The sequence below is a fragment of the Mastacembelus armatus genome, chromosome 7, assembly GCF_900324485.2.
Source record: "Mastacembelus armatus chromosome 7, fMasArm1.2, whole genome shotgun sequence".
Classification (NCBI taxonomy): Eukaryota; Metazoa; Chordata; class Actinopteri; order Synbranchiformes; family Mastacembelidae; genus Mastacembelus; species Mastacembelus armatus.
The window spans coordinates 2,064,218-2,087,071 of record NC_046639.1 but is presented as its reverse complement, the minus strand read 5'-3'; the positions used below and the strand labels follow the sequence as shown (position 1 = coordinate 2,087,071).

The following is a 22,854-nucleotide window of genomic DNA, read 5'->3' as shown; positions in this document are numbered from 1 at the left end:
TGTGTAATTAAATGTCTTTTTTCTGCAGGATTCTTTTTGATGCTCCCACTGAAGATAACTTGGTGAGAAACCACCACAGAGAAGAAGAGCTGAGGGAAAGAGTGAAAGTGTGAGACTAAATCCCACAGCAAGGACAAACGAGTCTCACAGAACAGCAGGGATATTTGTTGTGCACCAAAATAAATGTTGGTAGTTGAATCCCACACATGTCTAAAGATTTAGCTGTCATAAGATGCATGTAACGCGCTCTACATGTTTGTGTTCAGATGTGGACTTTTTCTAAATGTCTGAGATTTGTTTTATTTATTTCTTGGTTTACAAAGTGCAGTATTCATTTATCAAATGTTTCCGTTTTTGATTTTCCTTCTTTATTCATCCAACCCAGGGGCATTGTTCTCTGGCTTATTGCAGTAGGCTAAAAAGGTTTTTATTCACATGCAGCAGTAGCTTGTCAGATTACAGAACAGAAACAAAGACAGTATAGTGAAGTAGTTCCACATAGATAGATCTACTAATGTAAACAGACTAACCCCCCAGTAACCCTGAAGCAGACAAAGCATAACAGAAAATTTGTGCAAAACAATGCATCAACACTACTATAGTTTGTTGCACTATGTGAACACACTGCCTTCATTGTCTCAAAGCAAAGCAGATGTGTGTTTTCCCCAGATAGAGAAAACACACACCACAACAGTGTCCCCACAAGGAATACTGTAACAATGTATTAGACAGCTATTTAATAAAGGCACAGAATAGGCTCGTTACACAGGCACACGGGTGGTTCATAAACCTCAGATGAATAAGAAAAGATGTTTAGCTCTGGTGAGGTGAGTCTTAAAGTGTACAGTACCTATTGCCCTTTAAGTCAACCAACTGCGAGGATATATACAAACTCTTTGTGCAATGGTTTTCGTGTCTGTTCATGGTAGAGAATAGCCCCAAATCTGTGACTGGTTGTTTTTTTAATACAGTATAATTTAATCACAGAGTTGAGGGCCAGTTGGCTTCACACCAGTGATACAGGGACAATAATTTTTCTTCCAAATCAGTACACACAAAAAGTCATACTGAGCAGTTTTTTTTGTACATATATATAAAAATCTATAATGCATTGTGTTTCTATCTTTTGCTTGTAATCTTAACCTAAATTGTAATAAAAATGACTTCTATCAAAATAGGTATTCTTGTGTTAAAAAATTGAATGCCGTGTTTCACATCCTCATTTTTATCCTGTTTTAGACTGGGGAAAGTGTCCTCCTCAGATTAACTCCTCAGTTTTGTTCTTTTCATATAGCAAAACCTAAATTCAAAAATGCAAAAACTCAGATGAAGAACTGCAAGCGCTTTGCTTTATACTCCCTTCAAGTTGTGTTACTCTATATTTCACTTCTTTTTCCCTTTAATCAATTCGTTGCCAATTTTCTGCATCATTCTTTCTCTTTCCAAAAACATTAATAATAATAAAAAATAAGATTCTTCTGAATTATTAACTCCTTCCCCCTATTGCTCAAGTTTATTTAAATTATTATCTGATCCTCCTCCATCATCTCCCCTTACTCTCTCCGTTTCCCAGCATCTCCCTGTCTTTACTTTTTGTAGTTGCCAAACTGAATCGCCAGTCGGTCGCTGACACAGCGGAAAGTTGCAGGCTGCACTTCCCAGTAGTTGACAGGGTTGGCAAACAGGCTGATGCCATTATAGAACGTCCTCTTCATCCCAAATCCTCGAGGGCAGAAGTCATCTACACCCACCTTGTTGATGTTGTTGGAATGGAGGTACACAACCTGGAAAATAGGCGAGGGTGAGCAGTACTGTGGAAGACGTTCAGCCTCAGATGTCTGTGCACATTGCACTCACCTGTAGGTATTTCATATCTGGGAGGCCTCTGGGAACGTTATTGAGGCGGTTGTTGTCCAGATGCAGCTCTCTCAGCATGGGCAGGTAGGACAGACTGCCATTCTCTATGTTACGGATATGATTAAAGCTGAGGCCCAACCTGGAATAAGTGAGACAAAGAGGGGGAAAATGTGAAAGAGGCAGAAAACACTCCACTGCATGGTACATTTGGCTTAACTGTTAAACTGCTTAGCACAACTGATTATTATCATTGCAGGAAAGTGATATTAAGCCATGTGGGCATTAGTGCCACAGCTGCCTGGCGCCTCAGACCCTAAACAGTCACATCAGAGATTAGGATTGGGCAGGAAGTAGGTGAAAGAAAACTGGAATGTAACACCACTATTAAAATTGAAGTTGTCATATCACATTAGAAGACGGGGAGATGCTTTCTTTTTGAGTGGGAAAGCACATAGAAGCATAAACTAACAGTGTTATCCTGCTACCTCTAAGAGCGATGTCACTGTAGTTCACACACATGTGGCACAGCTGCCTGGGAATGTGTCTTTTTAAAACCACATGATAATTCTTATCAGGTACGCAAAATAGACCTTAGACATCAGAGTGTGGGAGGCACCTGTTCAGGTTTCTGTAGCGGCTCAGGTCTTCCAGTTCCACGGCCTGGATCTGGTTGTGGTCCAGGTGAAGCTCATGCAGACTCTCTGGAAGATCTGAAAGACCAGAATGACAGGGAGGAGATTTTATTTTGTACTGTAGGACATCCTGCAGGATGTGCAGGATGTTCGTGAGATTTGCTTGGTTATGTCCATCAGTTACATATGAAGATACAGGCCACAGCATGAAGTTAGCCTGCCTTTATCCAGAGGTGGAAAAACTCTATCAGCGCCTCTAAAGCACTATTTAAGACATTATGTGTTGGTATTTTATGAATACACAAAATCAAAGTATAAAAATATAAGATTTGTGGTTTCGCGGCCAATTTAATTCTTGGCTGCGGACAGTGACTTCCTGGAGTCTTGTTGTTACTATGCAGTTGCCAGGAAACAGCAGAGACTTGGTTTAGAGACAAAACAAATAACAGACAGTAAAAGGTTAAATAAGGAGCTGTAGAGGTTCCAGTAGGCAGATCGCTGCAGGTAGGATTTACATACATACTGCACATTTATGAGACCAGCACAGTTCTTCTCATCTAAGTCTTGGCAAGAAAGTGAATGAGAGTATTAAAGAGTATTACAAAGAGTATTTCCCAAATGCTAAACTTTTCCTTTAGACAGCCAAAAAATGTGTGATGCCTCCACTGTTGCATGTTGAACACTGAGGTATTGTTACCTTTAGGCACCCCAGTCAGTCTGGCCTCTGATATACGAAGATAATTCAGTTTCAATCCCTTGAAGGCTCCAGGCTCAAAGCCGCTGTTCTGAAGAGGGTTTGCTCCCATCTCTGCAATGGAGTATTTGTAGCATTAAACAAAATACAGTTACTTTCAAAATCCAATGACGAGGCTATAAAGTGGCAAACGCAGCAGTGAGCACCACAGGATACACGTTAAATTAGCTGAAGTCGTCAGCATTTCTCACCTATGCAATTCATTTTGACCAGTCCTGTGAAGGCTCCAGCCTCCACCTTCCTGATACGGTTCTCGTGGATCCTGATCTCAACCAGAGAGGCGGGCAAGTTTTTGGGGATGGTGGTCAGCAGATTCTTGGAGAAGTAGAGCTTCTGCATGTGCTTCAGAGGGACAAATACTTTCGGATGGACTTTGGAGATGAGGTTATTCCTCAGAGACAGACCCTGAAGTTACAAAACAGCACTCACAGGGTCAGAAAGAAAAGACAAAAATCATATGCAGAACACACCAGCAACACAATGTGTTACAGTGAATTAAAACATCCTTCAACAGTTCACAGCAGTGCATCACCCAAGCGGAATGTCCCTGCACCAGTGCTGGCTGAAAGATGGAGGCATGATGGCTGAGGTAAACAGATCTTAATAAAGATGTTATTGTATAATGTCATGTTGGGTGTTTCCTGAGCTGCCAGATCTAATATTGCTTTTGGACCGAGCTCCTGAATGCAGGTCATCAATGAACAAAGCCTTTCTGAGTAAAGAGCCTGAATGCTCCCTTTTGGCTTCGGGCTCAAGCATTAACACAATTAGAGCTCTCAGAGCACAGGCTGATGCAGGGAGAAGAAGAAAGGAAATGAACCTCTTAATCTCTCAGGAGATGCAGGATCATAATGGTATACACTACCAAGCTGATACAAGCTGAGACGAGTCAGTTGCACATCCCTGAGAGGTGCTGAGCTTATGACGGCAAATGTGACCAGATTGTGTGTGTCTCTCTTACGTATAAATTAGTGAGGCCTTTGAAGTCATTCTCTTTGAGCTCAGTGATGTAGTTGTTCTGCAGGTCCAGGAACTTGGTATCCCGAGGAATATTTTTTGGCACCTCAGTCAGACCTGAAGACCAATAAAAATAAAGAGGGGAATTATATTAAATGCTTACATGGGTGACTGTGAACCAACACCCTAAAAGTCCAGTTTGTTTTCACTGGGCAAGTTCTTAGACATAAACTTTGAAAAATAAATACCCACTGTCTGTTTTGAAACCTCCATCAGGCCTAAAAATTAAACCAATTCTCACTCCCACACAATCGCAAATGAGCACTCTGGGGCCCCTCGTCTATTATTGTAATGAGACGTGGACATACACACAACGCTGGAGGTCACACACAGCAGTCAGTGCAGCATATAACTAACAATACTGGTTTGTCACTGACAATGACATGAACACACACACACACACACACACTCTCTCTCTCTCTCTCTCTCTCTCTCTCACACACACACACACACACACACACACACACACACACAGAAACATAAATTCCCCTCACACCAGATGGGGACACCAGATGTTTTACATCTGGTTTCCATTTGACAGAAGTCACACAGGCTGTGACTTAAATACCATCAGCAAAATCACACACATCAAATAAAAGGGAGACGAACACAACGCTGACACATATAAAACACAAGCTGTGTGTGATAACGCATGGTGAAGCTGCCATTGCACTGGGAACATTAGGGGCTTCATTTTGGCTTCTCTGTGATGGACACCTGCTGAGAAGTAGAGAACGTCTGTGGTTAATAGTCACCACTCACCATAAACACCAAAAGCAGTTTGGGTCAGGGTTACTTATAAATATTATTCACCAAGCAGTAAATTCATACAGGCTAAGAACGGGTTATAATAAGTGGACGGCATTAAGGAATACACCTGCATTGTTCCATTCATGGCTCTCTCTGGAAAAATGACTCAACACACACACAAACACAGTAACCAGTGATCATTAACCAAACCACATTACAGAGCCATGTGGACGAGTGTATCAGATGTGGTCGATGGCACAGACGTTAAGCGAATCCTCCACCAGGATCGAACTCGCCATGGACCATGACCATGATGCAACCAGGCCTACTGCTGAGAGAGTGCCAGCTGTCCCACTGGGATCCAGCCTGCCACCAACCACATCTGACCCAGAGCTGTCCATCTAGAGTTAAGTTTAGATATATGGCTTTGGCGGTACTCTGCCACACCCTCCATGCCACCACACAGGATCAAACCCTCAGCAGTTTCCTCTGACATTCTGTTTATTTCATGTCTGTGCAGTGCTGAAAGATGTGGTGCAGTGGCTGGAGAATCTTGGAGGTTCATAACGTGTCTTATCTAAGAAATTATGTAGCTGGAAAAATTCATTAATTCTAGGTCAGTGATCACATTTCAGTCTTTGGTCTACTGCACCTTATAAACTCTGTCTATGAGCTGCTTTTGTAAGTTATTACAGCTGCTGAGAAAGCAACGTGACTCCAAAGGTTCAGACTGTTACCAGGTGGAAATATTTACCGTCTGGTCAGCACCTGCAGAGTTCAGCATGCATCCTGCCAACAGGTATAATAAACAAACCTGAAAAACCCTTTGCCAACATCCCGATTAACTCGGGCCCTTAACCCTCACATCCCCAAACCACAGCGCTTCACCCATATCGCCCACAAATCTCAAAGGCTTTACCACAAACTGACAAAACTAGCACCCTTCTAAACCTAAGCACCCTCCAACACAAATACCCGACATCATGCAGGGATGCACACTGAGAGGATACAGACGCCACCGCCTAAATACACTGGTTCTAAATAAGCACTTGACATCCTGGAAATTATACGCTTCCATATTTACCCACTGCAGAATAGCCAGAGACAGTAAATATATAGAGCTCTTAGAATGATGATTCGACAACACCATTATGTCTAAACACAGACAGTGTATTAGAGTTATATAGGCAGTATATTCTGAGGAATCTTTCTATATTCAGAATTATAACTGAATTACATTTGTCTGGCCTTAAAAGAATAGACAAAAAAGCATGTAATTACAATATCTACAGTCAGGAAATTGCAGTATATTTTTATATGGAAACAACTAAAATTAGGTCACAGATTTAAAAAGCATCATGAAAATCATATTTTGAGGATTTGTTTAGTTGATTATCTGGGAAAATGGAGAATAATTTCATAATATTGGAAATTCTTTTAAGTTGTAAATTCATCATGACATAAAAAGACATTTTATCTCATGCTCATGTCTTTCTTCCCAAATTGCACCATCCACACCTTTAAGTCTTTCTGGACTAACCTGTTGTTCCTTCTATTTCTCCCTGTTTTGGGTTCCTGTTAAACATCCATCTTTTTCTCTACCTTTACCTAACAGCCTTCATTCTTCTCTTCATCCCTTTCTGTATGTTATTTTCTTTTCCTCCTTCTTTACCATAACTCTCCTCCTCCTTTTCTGCTCAAATTGCCTCTCTCTTCCTCTCTAGCCAGTGACTAGAGTCTGGACCATAAAATCCTGCAATAAGATGCTTTCCCTTGAGAAACTAAACCAGCACTGTCCCAAGGGAGAACGTCCTCCCTTAGATAATGCACCAAAAGGGGATTTTAATCTCTGGAGCTATTAAAATCATGCAAGTCTCGGGTCATGCTGACTCACTGTGCAATTCATTTGTTTTTGTTTCTGAACTTACAGCCGCACTCACACACTGAGAAGTGATGGCGAAGCATCACAAATATGCATGGCTTTGTTGTTTCTTTCACACACAATCTCACTGACCGAGGTCAGAGCACTGGACGACCCTGAGCCGACAGTGGCAGCCGAAGGGGCATGTGGGTATGTCAGGGGGGAGGATCTCCTCTACGGCCGAACCTTCCTCCTCATCCCTCATCATCGTCATCATCCCGACGCTGTCCATACTGTCCATGGCAAAATCCCAGAAGCCTTTCTGCTCGAAGGGCAGAGCAGAGGAGGGGGAGAGCAGCCGGGCCACACATAGCAACAGCAGGAGTGAGAAATGTGGCAACATCTTTTACTGACACACCTGAGAAAACAGAAGAAGGAAGGGCAGCAGCGTCAGTTTGGTTGAACGTGAACACTCGGTTTCCAGCTTCCTACATTCATCAAGGTAAGACTCGTTTGTTTTTAGCAAAAGCGTTTTGGAGGTTGTTAATTGCTTCATACTGACAGGTGTTTCCAGCATTTCCTCCTCTCAGTTTACGTCATTGTGGACACACACCAATATGCACAGGTGCCAAAAGCCTCAGGTTCACTCACTCACCTGAAGGCAAATGAAACAACAACTTGGTTTAAAGTTAGCGTTAGGCTTGGGTTGGGGGTATGACTGTGTGTGTGTGTGTGTGTGTGTGTGTGTGTGTGTGTCACAATGTCTCTAACAGGTTAATCTAGCCATGTGCAAGTGTTATAAATTAATTGCATAGTAGGCTATGGGTAGTGCTCTGTGATAAATGGACAGTGAAATATTATGAAATGGTCTGGTTGTCCGTAATTACAAAGCTCTACTGTTTATACCACACCTAACAGGCAGACCAGGAGAGCTGGAGGCTGGTCAGGAGAAATGCCCTCATTCCCCCTGGTAAACTTGCCAGAAACTGACTCTGGGAATGAAAGCCGCCTAAACCACACTGACAAAATGTCACTGTACTGCTTCCTGGACACCAAGTCAGTTCCCAGGAGGGCAGGTCTCTTCTCACATGGGATAGTGTAGAGGACTTTAACTCCTGTGGTGGAAAACTTTATTCCTGCAATCAAACACAGCCACTATTCATTTGAGGGGGAAACTGGGTGTGCAGGCTGTCTGTGCGAATGTACGTGTGTCTCAGTGTGTATGCATATCATGAAACATTGACTCCATGATCTCATGGTGCTGCGCGCACACGCACGCACGCACACACACACACACACACTACTGGAGTACAGAGGGCACTAGATGTGTAATCGTGTGCATCTGTGTTAGTTTGCTTGCATGATCCTGGTGACACTGACTTAACTAACCCGTCCATTCAAACCAAAATCTGATTCCTATCAAAATAAATCATTACCTGGCGACATGATCCTTACAGCAGGAAGTTCTGACCTTTAACCTGAAGCTAATCCTATGATGTAAAGACTAGTCCTACAGTGGACCTCAGGGTGAGAGTATAAACCCTATAATCTCTAACTTTGCCATGTTAATTCCTTCTCTGATTCACGGCTCTATAATCCTGCAGAGGTGAAAAGCCTTGCTGCCAATGGTTACCATGCTTTCCTGAGACGTTGAAGGATCCTGCTGCAACATGATCCGAGCTTTCACTGGGAGCAAAAGGGAAGCAAATTTTGGCTTTTTGGATTATCAGAGAGACTGATTAACGAAAAGAGAAATGGGGTAAAGAGAGAGAAGTGATATAAAAGAGATTTACAGCATAAGAGAGTAATAAAATATATGGGTCGTTTAATCCACCAGAGGTCTTGAAATTGATGTGTTTTGTGTGTTGCTAATGGGTGTCAATCCCATTCTTCTCAACTGGACACCCTTCAAACATTTGCTTGAGCTTGGTCCTGTTTTTTTTTTTTTTTACCTCATATCCTGGGATTTCTCTAGTAGCCCTGAAGGGATGCAAGACTTGGAATGGCCTTAAAAGGAGACTGCAGTAATAAAGCCTGTGAGGGGATTTTGAAAAGCTTTTTTAATGTTGGCGAAATGTTTCTAATTCCACACATCATAAAAATGTTCTCTAAACACATACTGATCCTTTAAATGAATTAACCAAACATGCTTATCAACTACATTTCAATAGCTACTGTCTACATTCATATCCAAACATAAACCTGATTCACGTTTGAGCTCTGAACTATATATAACATCCATTGCATGAGAAAATGATCTATTTTCAGTCTGGCCATTGAACATTAATGTTGCAACTCTATAAAGCATTAAAAAAATGTTGCTGTATTAAAAAAAAGGATTATTTAGGGAAATTAAAATCAGTAAAACAAAGAGCCTGTGCATGATGTGGACCTGCCCTGGAAGAATGAACAACCGGCCCCTGCAATCTGCTCCCTGCAACAAAAATAGCTGCCAAATTATACCATTTTGCAGAAAAGAAAAAACACCACTGGCCTTGGCTTGGCCAGAAAAATGCAGCCAAAAGGACACAGCTAGGGCATAAATAGTCAGCATCACACAATGACACGCAACACACAAGCTCCACATACAGAGAAGGCACCGCTGGACTTACACACTTACAATTTCTGCAACCTGGGATATGCAACAACATGGGAAGCATAACAAATAGCCAAGATACTGTAAATCTCAAAATGTGACACGAATGCACTAATCTGTAGAACAGTGCACAAAGCAGTGATTTGTCTCCCATTTGTAGAGCTGTGGTAGTGGATGGAGATTCTCAGACAGAGCCATTGGGGATGATAGATGAGAGAAAAAGGGAGAACAGTATATTATCATCCAGGAATGACGTGTGAGGCTACTATAAACACAACATGACGATAATACTAAACTACATCCCACAATCAAGCAGCCTCTCTTGCTGTAATGACCACTTTCATCTAACTAGAACTGAAGTGTACGAATTCTTCTCCTCTCCCTCCAGTTAAACTGTGAACCATCAAACCATCAAACCAGTCTGAGGTGAAAACAAACCAAAGGCTTCAGCCTTAATTGTTGTTGCCTCAGCTCTCCTCCCATCCAAAGGCCAAGGGCGGTTTAATGGAGGGATAAATGTGCAGCTATTGCTGTCAGTTACTGTTTGTCTCGGAGGTGCTATGGAGTTTGAGTTTTAGGGTGTGTGGGATTGGGGGGGGGGGGGGGGGGGGGCAAAAAGAGCAGCAGAATGACAATTATGATGCAGACAGACAGAAAAAGTGTGGGAGTTGTGTGTTGGCAGCAGCAGGCAATGATGTGACAGATGAAGCTGCAGGGAAGATACAAGGAAGGGTCTAATCAACAACTGCAGCACAGAGTCTCTGCGCTTCATATGTGGCTACCACTGTAAACATACATAACTTCCTTCCAGTGCCAATTTATAAAAATTCTAATATAAAGCATCTAAAAGCATCAGTTTCCAATCTCACCACTGCTCTTGAAAAGGAGCAGAAAATCTTATGAAAAGAAGCAGAGACGCTGCTACAGCAGCAGGGTAATGAAATTATACGTTTAATAAATATATGTGGGTTTAATGTTATTGTGTCCACATACTTTTGGCCTATGGCATATTGAGTCATAGCTGAGATGAAGACTTTACTCTTCCACAGAAATGATTTTCCACCCATACCTAGGGTCTAGACTACAGAAACAATTAATTACTTGGAGACTTACCAACCAACTTAACCATGACCAATACTTGCCTAACCCTGTCAACTACACATTTATTCTGGTCTCCATGAGGAAGACAGAGTCCCCACAATGCCAGTGTGTAAACAGGTTTTTGGTCCTCACTAATGAGAGTAATACGAGGTGCACGCGTTAAATGACCCACTAAATGTGGATGAAGCCATGATAACACAGATGAATTCCACTGGCCTACTACTGGAGATTAAGAAAGAGCAACAGAGACTGCAAGAGGCAGGACTCACGGGTGGTTTATGTATGTATGGATAGAAGTTGACTAACGATCAAACACAGCAATCTGTCAACAAAAGCGCCATCTGCTGCACAGTCCGCCCTCCAAGCATTTCAGTTGTTTGAGTTTCCCAGACCGAGGGTCTGAGATGTACTTTACGTTTCCTATACGAGTTGTTCGTCAAGTGCTGGGTACTTGTCAGCCTTTACATCCACCACAATTACTTTGACATGACCACAAGGGAGCCTTTGCCCCTGTCAAGCTCGAAGCTAAACAAACATATATTTAAGCTATAGGATCTCTGTGCCAAGAATAATGACATGTTCTCCCATGAGCACAGCTGCCCTCAAACTAGTCACACCTCCTGTCCTTTTTGACTCATATAAGCTGCTGGGTTCTCTGAGTCAACAGACAAAGTTTTGGTGGCACTAAAATGTCTTGAAGACGTTGAATAGCTGGGTCTGATCAGCATATTCACATTTAGGAGCAGTAGCTACTAAGGTTGCGTTGGCATTAGTGTGTCCAGAGTTAAGGTGGGGCAGAGAGCGCGCTGAAAGCGCCAGCTGGCACCACAATGCTGGTACATTGGCAGGCGCCACGTCAACAGTCAGTGCCGATTAACATCACACGGTGGCTCAAAGTGATCATAGTGCTGACTGAGCACAAAACACCGGACATGGCTTAGTATTGTTTTGTAGTGAATAAATGTAATTTGGGCTGGAGTCACTCTGTGGGATGTTCATTTGTTTTTAGTAAGAGTTTTGTATCGTCTCCCAACCCATCATGTTATTCTGAGCAGAATCCAAGCTGCAATAAACTCAGACTCCTGAAAACGCACAAATGTAAAACACACAGCAGTTGCAAGAGTTTGCTTGTGGGGATGCAAGTTAGTCCAAACACATACTCAGATGTGTATATATATATATATAAAAACCATCTTTTAGTCTGAATATGTGAAGTTTGAAATCGATCATGTCATTAAGCCCTGCCTCATTTCCTTGTACCATCTCTACACGTGTACACACATGGACAGGCAGCCGCACACATACAACCCAAATTCATGTCCTCTTCAGACACACAGGCTGTTAGAGCTAGGCGGGTCTGGTAGGAGTGTTCGGGTGGAGTTAACTGCTCTAGCGACTGTAATTTGGTGACTGCTGTCCCTAAAAAAAGGAACTGTTTGGCATCTTCTCTGTTGCCGCCAAGCTTGGATGTGGTGGCATGCAGCTCAACGCTGCAGAAATGAGGCCTAACCAGGGCCCAGCTGCACAGAGGGGTCAAATCAGTCAACAGCAGGGGGGCAGGTGACCTGAGGATCCATGCCTGTGAGCCGATGAGCCTTATTCAGAGAATGTGAATAAGGTGCCAGTTATAAGTGGGCTATGAATAGTGGCTGTAAACTATGGCTGCTTTTTAATACACCCAAAATGGAGCAACCAGAAAACTTTATTGCCAAAAAATGGCAAAAAGGACATTTCCAGAGCACAAATACAAACTTGGACTGAAAAGTCCTTGAATAAGGGAAACTGTAACCACTACCAAGGATTCACACAGTCCTCTGCATGGGGACTATGGAACAATAGGGGACGTGCTTGTCTGATGTTGTGCAGAAAAAGTAGAAAATGAAATAAAACTGTGAGGTGGAGGTTGAGACAGACAGGTAAATGCACAGCGACAGGTACAGAGCAGACAGACGAGCAGGTGTAGGTGTTCAGGCTAATTGGCAGTCAGACTGGACGGTCAGGAAACAGACAGAGACACCGTCATCCTGACTGTCTGACCAGTCACTCCAGAGTCAGACTAATGTTGTCTTTCTACAGGAAGGTGACTCACTTAAATGGTATAAATGGTTCATAAATAGCAGTTTACCACAGCTGGGCATGAAGTCTTCTGCACAAGACGGAACAGGGTCAGAGAGAAATCCCTGCTGATTCTTTGCATCATATTATGGGACAAAATAAAACACAAGGAAAAGTGGAAGCTATAATAAGATCCCTGCCAGATAAAGTTTCTCAGGCCACAGGCCTCTCAACACATTTCAATCTAAACACTGTGTGTACAGAGGTTGAATTTGAGGGTAGTGCAGGCATGTGTACTAGAACAGATTGTCTTGATTGGTACGTTCCTCTGTAATTATTCTCCCCAAATGATGTTACAGAAATGGACGTAAAACACCAACCATAAATGCCCAGTGTTACATTTAAAACCTGATGAGAGTATAAGGGAACACTGATCTCAGGATAAAGTGAGTGGACAGAAACCATAATTATCTTGTCCTGTCATATTTGGTCCAATTTAACAGTACTGGAGACTTGTTGCGCCATCTAGTGTTGCTAGGCAAGACCAGAAGTAAAGCATCAGATGTAACAGGTTGCATCAAATAACTAGATAATACAGAAAATGCTTAAATAGGATACTGGAAAAAAAAAACAAATGATTAAGATACAAATTCAATGGGTCATGTGGTGCAAACTATGTACAAATGGCATATAAACTTTAACTGAATCATAAAATTTGACATCTACAAAGAATGTGAGCATATGAGGCAAGTTGTTAGTACATCTGTAGTAGCAGCCACGTTAATAGCAACTTTATGGTGTTTTATTTTCATAATTCAATATGCACTATATTGTTTCAGCAGTATAACATTTTTAAACACCACTCTAACTCAGTAAGCTCCAATGTTTTCTTGGTATGTGTGAAGTCAAATCACCGTGAAAAGGAAACAAACTGTCCCCGGGTGATTAGAGGACTAAACAGCACCAAGAAGAAAATAACCAGACCCTCCTACCTTTAGGATAGAAATAATATTAGTTCCAAATTCCACAATTAGGTTGAAGTGTGTTTTCTCCCTCTGTATGTTAGATTGTCCTGGAGAAGTTGTCCTATATTATCATCACATTTACGGATTATTGCTGCGTTTCCCTGGGATCCTCTGACATCCAGCCACAGCTCCTCTGCTGGTGTGTGCCACTGCGAACCGTCTCAGGGCACCGTGTGTGCACAATTCAGTGCAAACCGAGGAAATGACTGAGGGCCGGGGGGGTAGGGTAGAGCCAAGTCAACAAGCCAGCCTCCTTTCTCCTCTTTTGGATGCAGCAGCAGGAGGAGGAGGAGGAGGAGGAGGAGGAGGAGAAGGTGGGGGAAGAGTAGAGAAAGTACTTCTGTTCCATTATAGTTGCTGCTACAATAAAACGGGTTGCAGCATAGTTGTAATATTATAATCTATGATCATTTATGACACAACACATACATATCATAAAAACCTTGCAATATTAACACTATGTAATAGCACATCACAGAATCCTAAGGCAAGAGGGCCAAATAAAAGGAATACCTTAATGTCTAATGAAAACTAATGAGTCTGCATTTATTCCTCAACTAATCAGTAACGGAGCAACTCTACTCAAAGACTGGGCTTTATGGTCCACAGACATAACATTCACAAGGCCGACGTCCTGGGTTTTGTTGCATTATGGGTGTTATTTTTGTGCTAGGACAAAAAAATAACATCTCATATTATACTAGTGTTTCCTAATAAAGAAAGAAGGGAAACTGACAGTTCACTTCATTAAACTTGTTGTCTGCAGTCTGTAATTGCCATATTTAATTGTCCTTGGAGACATTTTAAAAAAAGAATGTAATTTTTAGCACTGCCTGTAAAAACACAAGCTGAAATGAGTTATTGTCTGAAACGTCTCAGACAGTTTTTAGTCAACTAATCGTTTTATTGATCTGTAATGAGTCTGTTAGGCAATCCCTAGTTTACTCCTGGAAATGTGAGCTTTTATTTAGCTAAAGGCCTTTTATATTTTGGTACTTATCGTGCTGGCTGAGTCATTTTACTGTTTTGTAACCAATCACATTTTATTACCTAACACAGACGAACACATTTACCTCTCACTAGAAGTGAGAGGGAAGGTGGTGATACTTCCAGGCTCCACCAGAATCATAGAGCAAATTTATTTTGAGAACTGTGATTATAAACCGTATGATTTTGTGTTTTCTCTTGGTTTTCTATTAAATTCTGCTTTGGCAGGATGAAGTGTTCTGTCTCACCCACTCTTTGATTTCCTCTTCGTATCGCCAGCAGCCAGTGCGAAGCAGCGTGTTTGGCAACCCGCAGCATCTGGGAACTCTTCTGACCCTGGACAAAGTCAGCTGTACTCAGCCATTCAAACATTTGCAGTTATTTGCACTTTATACAAGACTTCTGCTGCTCTGCATGTTTGAGCACCAAAACATAACCAATTTCCTCCTCATCTGCAAACAATTGATGAGAATCTCCTCTCTGATTTCTCTTACATGTCTGTCTTTCTTGAAAGAATGCAGTACCCACCGTTGGCAGATACTGCATTCAGACCGGATCAATCTCCTGCAGGGGGGACAGAAGTTTGATAAAGGCCTTTCAAAATAGCATTCCTCTTTTTTTCTGCTTCCTCTACTTCTTATTCTTTCACTCCTTTTCCTACTTTTTATTTCTGTCTGCCTGTCTCTCTTTCTCTCTCTCGCTGTGGTTCACTTGATTATGGTATTGGTCTGTAGCTAGAGGGCTTGGCATCCAAATTAAACTTTTTGTCCCATGAATGTTCAGCTAAAGTGTCTCCAGAGATTAGCACACCCACTTGTTAGCGTTTGTGTAGGTGCCTCCATATGGTGAGCGTGTGCCTTTCTGTGCAGAAGCGAGGATATAATGTTGGGCAAAGTGTTCTTTCTTTTTCTGGATTGGAAATTCAGCCCAATAAAAGATTATTTTATGCTCATTTATAACACTGGCTATCAAGGATGAGGGCTCACAGGCGAGCGGTTATAGTTCCTACACACTGCAGTAAGCACATTTTTGTTGACCCTAAATAGTTAGGAATTCTTCAGCTGCTTTTGTGTGTGTGTGTGGGTACTGTTGCTTTTTATTTTATCAGCCAGCACCCCTGAGCCCCCATCCTCCAATAACAAACACAGGAAGCTGCTATCACCGAGTAGAACAGACAGTACATGAGAGAAGAAAAGCACCACGGCGCTCAATGGTCAACAAACAGGCTCTGGCCTCAGCTCGACAGGATGCGCAACATCTGTTGGGTGTGATGAGATGTCGGTTTAACAGTTTAGTCATGTCACATGCAGTATGATGAATGGCAATGAAGTGAAATGCCCCATGTGACAGGCTGCAGAAGGGAGGCTTAAGGATTTAAGATTAAAGCTGAAGCATTCATCTGTGCAAAACTACAAAGCAGCTAAGTGCAAAAAGTGAACTGATGCAGTTTTGTTGTTCCTGTGCAAAAAGAGTCAGCTCTGTCTGTAACTGCAGTATAAATGGGAATGTGTAGTTTCTTAGACAGTAATGTGCCGTTTGAAAAATTACTGTACAATTATGGAGAATAGAGTCTGTACCACACGCACAAGACTGAGAACAGAAATCTAACGTGTGATTACATGCCCAGAAAGAACAGTACAAATGTCTCTCTCTTCATCCGACATATACAGACCATGCACACTGTACTCTCAACTTTGTCATGTGCTTGTCTCTCAATAACCCAGCTTCATTCTTTCTCTCTTGTTAACTGTGTAGTCTGGATCTCTGCTTCTCCGTCAGTGCCCCTCCCTCCTCATTTCTTTCTCAGTGTGTTTGTAACTCCAGCATCTGCAGGGGACCTTTGGATTTTCATTTAAAGCCACAGAAACACTGCACTCTGCTCAGACCACGTACCTGGAGCCAGAGAGTTAACAGAGCAAGTGCACAGCCTGTAAACTGCAACTTCCTACACTGAGCACAAGTAAACATTTTCTACTTTCAGTTATAGTAATTACTCAGAGTGCCACACGGAGCAGTGTGTTGTGTCTTTGCATGGGTGGATTAATGAATTAAAAAGACTACTTTAGCACGGAACTGCAGAACTGCTGGCACTTGCATCAGCTCTCACAAAATATTCAGTTGATTGTATTTTTCTGAGTGAGCCTGCAAATGCACATATTTTAGTGGTAAAAAGATTTGGTGCAAAGCATCTAAGCACATCGTGAATCAAGACATTGACAGCTCCCTTCTTGTTTCTGAGCTAAAGCTTTAGTTACAGTGCAGGACGAGAAGAATAAAAGGAAAGTGTTTAATGGAGTTTGACGAAACAAGGTCAGTTCTTTATGTCCCCAGCACTACTGCTTTTAGGGGAAATAAGACAAAAACTTATATGGACAAGCCCTCACTCACATCACAAAGCTCAAAGCAACTCGGACAGGGCATAGGTCATAGGTGTGTTAAGAGAGAATAATCTAATCTAATAATATTGTGGAGGAGGAAGAGAGGGAGAAGGGCCTGAGTAGAGGGGAAAAGCTGGAGATACAGCAGTGGTCAGAGATGCATACAGAAAGAGACGGAAAGAACACTGAGATCGAGGGAGTTACTTTGTCAATGAGGTTGGCAGGGCACCAGAGCTCCAGTGGCTTTTGTTCCCAAACGGGAAATGAGCTCTGAATATGCTCCAGCTGTCTGCCTTCCTCCCTCCGCTTCCAATCTCCTTTCCTCTGTCTTTTGGCCACATCTTACTGGGCTCAACTAGACATGAACTGCCACTTGTCTCAACTTTCACTAATCAGCTTATAGAAGAACAATTCCTGTATTGTGTCTGAAAAGTTGGCTTGTTTGTCCTTTAGTTCCACTCTACCCTAACTTAACATGTTCCTCGCTTTTCCCCGGACTCCCCTACTGCTAACTGCCCCAGTCCTCTCTCACACACATACACTTGCACCCCAATTTACTGCACACACCTCTACAGCAACTGGCATCACTTCTAAATGTTTGGAGACCTTGACTGGGGCCTCATTTTCAGCCCGAGTGACCTTATGTACTTTTACTGAGCAGCTGGGGATGTTTATGCTGCTGCTCATTTGGTTGTAAAGAACCTGCATGATGATTACATTTTCCTTCCTAATAGGCCCCATAGGTTCACACTGAGTCACCAGACCTGTGCACTGTCTCTCAGGGACCTCCATGCCGCAGTCCCTATATGTGACAGCTTTATGATCACCCACCCCCACACGCTGCCGTCACATCCAATCATCCCTTTACTTCCACTTGCAATGAACAACGGCTCTAGCTAGAATTCCTGTGAGCACCCCAGACTTAGACTAGAGACATGGGTTAATCCTTTTCAGTCAACATATTCTCAAGGTATTACATACTTAAATGAAAAGACACTTAAACTAGTGTTTTGAGCAGATCCGGATTCCACTGTAATGTTTTATCTTTTTACACTTTCAAGACACTTTTACATAATAATCAGTTCCATCACCGTATAGACTAAATTACACATTTGCCAACCAAAACATTACAGTAATTTTCCTAATCAGAGATGAGATGTGAATGAAAGAGACTGGTTTGGGGATGTCAAAATGAAAAGCTCTGGTTGACTAAGCAAAACACATGATAAAGGTGCAAACCTGATTTTATGATGATTATAATGAAGCACAAATGAGACGAGCGTCGAAGGTGAAAGGAGGATACAAAAAAAAAACCAAAACACCAGAAACAATAGTGCAGCTATCGTGATCATGCAAATCCTGTGTGTATCTGTTCATGTCTGTGTGTGTAGCCTGTTGATCATATGTGCCCCCCCCCCCTGTGGATGGAGGACCAATCCCTGGGCATCAGTGAGACAGGTGAAGGCATTCGGGGGAATCTTCTCCACATCCAGCAGATTATTTTCCAAGTGGACCGAAGCCAAGGTGGAGCCAGAATTCTGTGGATGGCACACTCCCCACTGCCTAACCAGTCTGAAACCACAAAACAAACATTTCCATGTAGATACACTGTACTGCATAGTAAAGTCAGTAACTCAGCAGGGACCAGGGGGTACTTGAAGCTAGTAGGACACCTGTGCAGTTGCCAGGCAGTACATGGAAATAATGTCTCTACTTTGAAATGAATTTGACATTACAACTTGATTTTTCAAGTAAGTGTTGGAATTGAAATGGTATGAAACTTAGAAAAGGTATACACAACATAACAGGAAGAAGTCAGTCTGGTAACACTTTACTACAGTAGTGTACTGACTGATTTTTGACTTTTTTAAACTACAGTAAAGTAATATTGGGTGGAGACCATGATATAATAAAGTCAAGGTCATGTAAATTATTATTGCTGCTTTGGTCACTGGTGTTACTGAGACAGATCGAAGTGGGAAAGTTATATATAATTGGAAGAAACGGTTATGACTTCAATCATGTTCTTTATTCAAGATGCTGAAATTTCAATAGATGTTTTTGCATAAGAAACTAAATGTGTCTTTTCTGTCTCTTCCAACAGGAGCTGCACTAAAGCTATTAGGATGGGACTGGGCTTATCCCTGCATTATTAAAAAGCACATTTGACTCTCTGTGGACTCTTTGACTGACTTCATAGAAAGTCCAAGTGTACCTGATCTGGTTGTTGTCCAGTCTCAGCACCTGCAGGTTCTTAAACTGTCGAATGCAGCGAGGGACCTCCCTCAGACGATTGTTGTCCAATAGGAGCTCGCCCAGTGAGCGGTACGTTCCAACAAAAGACGCTCGTTCTATACCCTCATTGCTCAAGGCATTGTGGGATAGCCGGAGCGACTGTAGGCCGGGTCGCAAGTGACGGAACGTAAAAGCAGGGATGTGACTGATGTCGTTGTGCTGGAGGGTCAGGTTACGCAGAGAGCGAGGGAGACTGACTGGGACAGAGGTGAACTGATTGTAGGACAGATTCAAGACTTGCAGGGACCTGAGGAAAAGAAGAATTATGAATCAGTCAAATACTGTATCTACAAAAAGACCTTCAACTGGAAATTCTGCTCTTAGATATTTTAAGAAATGCTAACCACATCCACTCTGCTTCCAAACACTTAAACTGTAGACGTCATGTTTTATAGTTACTGGACTCCTGCATAGCGCTGCTGGGATCCAGTGTGGGAGGGTAGGCTGTGGGGGAACCATGGGGAAAGCGAAGAGGGGGAAGAGTCTGAGAGCATGGTAGTTTAATAGGTAGTTTGTGGAAGAAAAAGAAAAAAGCTTAGTTTGCAAGAAGAAGCGTGAACTGCCATAGAGTAAGATCTCAGGGGGCTGAGATAATGCAGTGTAGGGGTTAAGTGTTTTTGTTGGAACATCCCACACAGCTGTTGTGAGTTTACGAGACAACTCACAGCAAGAGAGGAACCTTATTTCCTGTTTCTCCACCATTCATAGACCAAAGAGACTAACATTGGGCCAGTGGGTCCAGAAGACTCTCCAATGGCCTCCAGTGTCCATACAACCAAGAGAAACAGGGACTAATGATGAGAAAGACAGTTATGGATATGGGAGGTACTTGGACCGGCACTGTGTGTGACTGACACTAGATCATGGATGCCAATGAGGTAAAATCCCTCAAGACATTAAACGTTTAAAAATCAGATTATTCTATTTATTTGTCAGCATCACAGGAAAGGTCACGGTTAATGTGAGGCCTTCCTCCCTCGGTTTGGACAAAGAGTCCACTGTAGACTTCAGAAAACCTGAGGTTGGTTACACGCTTCTCTGCTCAACAGAGGTGTAATAAAATATTTCATTAATGCAGCCATAACAGTATTGCTGAAAACAACATTAATGACAGAGCCAACACTCCCTGAGTGCACAGTTAGCTTTTTGTCTAACCTCTACCTACCGTGGCAGGTATGGATTGCTCTGACAATATGGTTTCTGCTTGAGATTAAACCACAGAATTTATTGCTCTGCCTGTTCTCAGTACCAGTTCAGACCAGTTGTGTGCTGCTGATTTGTATTCTAAACCTTTGCCAGAAAGCTCAGCAGCAGTCCACCACTGCTTAGAGCTCCACATGGTATTAATGAGCAGAGGGACACACAGTCCTCTCTTCTCAGAGCCCTCCACCCTCTGCACTCCCACTCACTGGCACCTACACACACGCACACACAGCAGGCAACATGTCATCATGTACAGGCAACATGACGTAAGGCAGCAACACTGACATACACACACACACACACACACACACACACACACACACACGAGTAAACACAGATGCACATATACGAACATGACAACATGTATGTACTGGATATTCAACAGACGAGGCTCAAACATGCCTCTAAATACTGAGTCAAGTTTCATTTATTACTTCATTTCTAGAACATGTATAGAGAGGCACACAGCAATTACACCAAAACAAAGGCATTTGAATGCATGAATGTGTGTGTGTGTGTGTGTGTGTGTGTGTGTGTGTGTGTGTGTGTGTGTGTGTTTTCTATGTTTGTGTGCAAAACATGGCCAGGAGTAATTAAGCTGACAGTCTGCTCATCCTCAGGGTTTTGGGTTGTAATGGCAACGAGCACACCGAGGGGTTTGTCTCACTTTCCCAAACACAAGTAGATTCAGAAGCACAAGTACAATACTGCTCCATCTGTGCTGAGCCCACTGTGCCAGAACTACACAAGCTGGTTTGTGCACTCTGGCACACTAACCAGGATAGTTAACGTAGCCAGGCAGAGCGGCCGTGCCAAGCATCCTGGACAGACCAAGACAGGACTAAAATACTGTATGATGGATGATGGCTTCAGCTACTGTATTTCATGTCTTCTTGGTGCAGGCCTCTCTGAACACTGAACTTATTAACACAGGCCAAAATCTGCAAGTATTTTAGGCCATTTGTCAAACCTGTTGAGGACAGACTGAGGAATATTTGGATTAAACGTAGACCAGAATTAAATAATTCACAGATGAAGTACTTAGTGCACTCATCCATCATGAGTACACAGCATGTATACAGTGGGTACAGAAAGTATTCAGACCCCTTTAAATTTTTCACTCTTTGTGTCATTGCAGCCATTTGCCAAAATCAAAAAAGTTCATTTTATTTCTCATTAATGTACACTCAGCACCCCATCTTGACAGAAAAAAACTGAAATGTAGAAATTTTTGCAAATTTATTAAAAAAGAAAAACTGAAATATCACATGGTCATAAGTATTCAGACCCTGTGCTCAGTATTGAGTAGAAGCACCCTTTTGAGCTAGTACAGCCATGAGTCTTCTTGGGAATGATGCAACAAGTTTTCCACACCTGGATTTGGGGATCCTCTGCCATTCTTCCTTGCAGATCCTCTCCAGTTCTGTCAGGTTGGATGGTGAACGTTGGTGGACAGCCATTTTCAGGTCTCTCCAGAGATGCTCAATTGGGTTTAGGTCAGGGCTCTGGCTGGGCCAGTCAAGAACGGTCACAGAGTTGTTCCAAAGCCACTCCTTTGTTATTTTAGCTGGGTGCTTAGGGTCATTGTCCTGTTGAAAGGTGAACCTTCGGCCCAGTCTGAGGTCCTGAGCACTCTGGAAGAGGTTTTCTTCCAGGATATCTCTGTACTTGGCCGCATTCATCTTTCCTTCAATTGCAACCAGTCGTCCTGTCCCTGCAGTGCCTGGTTTTCTCCACACATACCACTTAGAATTAACGCCAGAAAGTTCAATCTTGGTCTCATCAGACCAGAGAATCTTATTTCTCATAGTCTGGGAGTCCTTCATGTGGTTTCTGGCAAACTCTATGCGGGCTTTCATGTGTCTTGCACTGAGGAGAGGCTTCCATCGGGCCAGTCTGCCATAAAGCCCCGACTGGTGGAGGGCTGCAGTGATAGTTGACTTTGTGGAACTTTCTCCCATCTCCCTACTGCATCTCTGGAGCTCAGCCACAGTGATCTTTGGGTTCTTCTTTACCTCTCTCACCAAGGCTCTTCTCCCACGATTGCTCAGTTTGGCTGGACGGCCAGGTCTAGGAAGAGTTCTGGTCGTCTCAAACTTTTTCCATTTGAGGATTATGGAGGCCACTGTGCTCTTAGGAACCTTGAGTGCTGCAGAAATTCTTTTGTAACCTTGGCCAGATCTGTGCCTTGCCACAGTTCTGTCTCTGGTCTCCTTGGGCGGTTCCTTCGACCTCATGATTCTCATTTGCTCTGACATGCACTGTGAGCTGTAAGGTCTTATATAGACAGGTGTGTGCCTTTCCTAATCAAGTCCAATCAGTTTAATTAAACACAGCTGGACT

The 22,854-nt window shown here is 42.7% G+C and overlaps 2 protein-coding genes across 3 annotated transcripts in view; both read right to left on the bottom strand.

Annotated features, from left to right (window-relative positions):
• Positions 1 to 410: 410 nt before the first annotated feature.
• bgnb (biglycan b) lies at positions 411 to 13,863 on the bottom strand. Of its 2 annotated transcripts, XM_026333299.2 has the most exons (8): positions 13,616 to 13,863; positions 7,025 to 7,289; positions 4,205 to 4,317; positions 3,435 to 3,648; positions 3,187 to 3,297; positions 2,474 to 2,567; positions 1,858 to 1,996; positions 1,587 to 1,784 (listed from the first exon to the last, which is right to left on the bottom strand). In XM_026333299.2, the coding sequence occupies exons 2-8, from the start codon at positions 7,272 to 7,274 to the stop codon at positions 1,587 to 1,589; spliced, it is 1,119 nt and encodes a 372-aa protein (XP_026189084.1). In that variant the 5' UTR covers positions 7,275 to 7,289; positions 13,616 to 13,863. The 2 variants fall into 2 exon arrangements, with proteins under 2 accessions (XP_026189085.1, XP_026189084.1); XM_026333300.1 differs by lacking the exon at positions 13,616 to 13,863 and having other exon boundaries at positions 411 to 1,784; positions 7,025 to 7,274.
• Positions 13,864 to 18,133: 4,270 nt separating this feature from the next.
• Positions 18,134 to 22,854, bottom strand: part of LOC113145119 (extracellular matrix protein 2) — an 11,877-nt gene continuing 7,156 nt past the window's right edge. The window contains 2 exon segments of the mRNA XM_074933675.1: positions 18,134 to 18,585; positions 19,229 to 19,555. Of these exon segments, the coding sequence (XP_074789776.1) occupies positions 18,387 to 18,585; positions 19,229 to 19,555 (526 nt within the window). The 3' untranslated portion in view covers positions 18,134 to 18,386.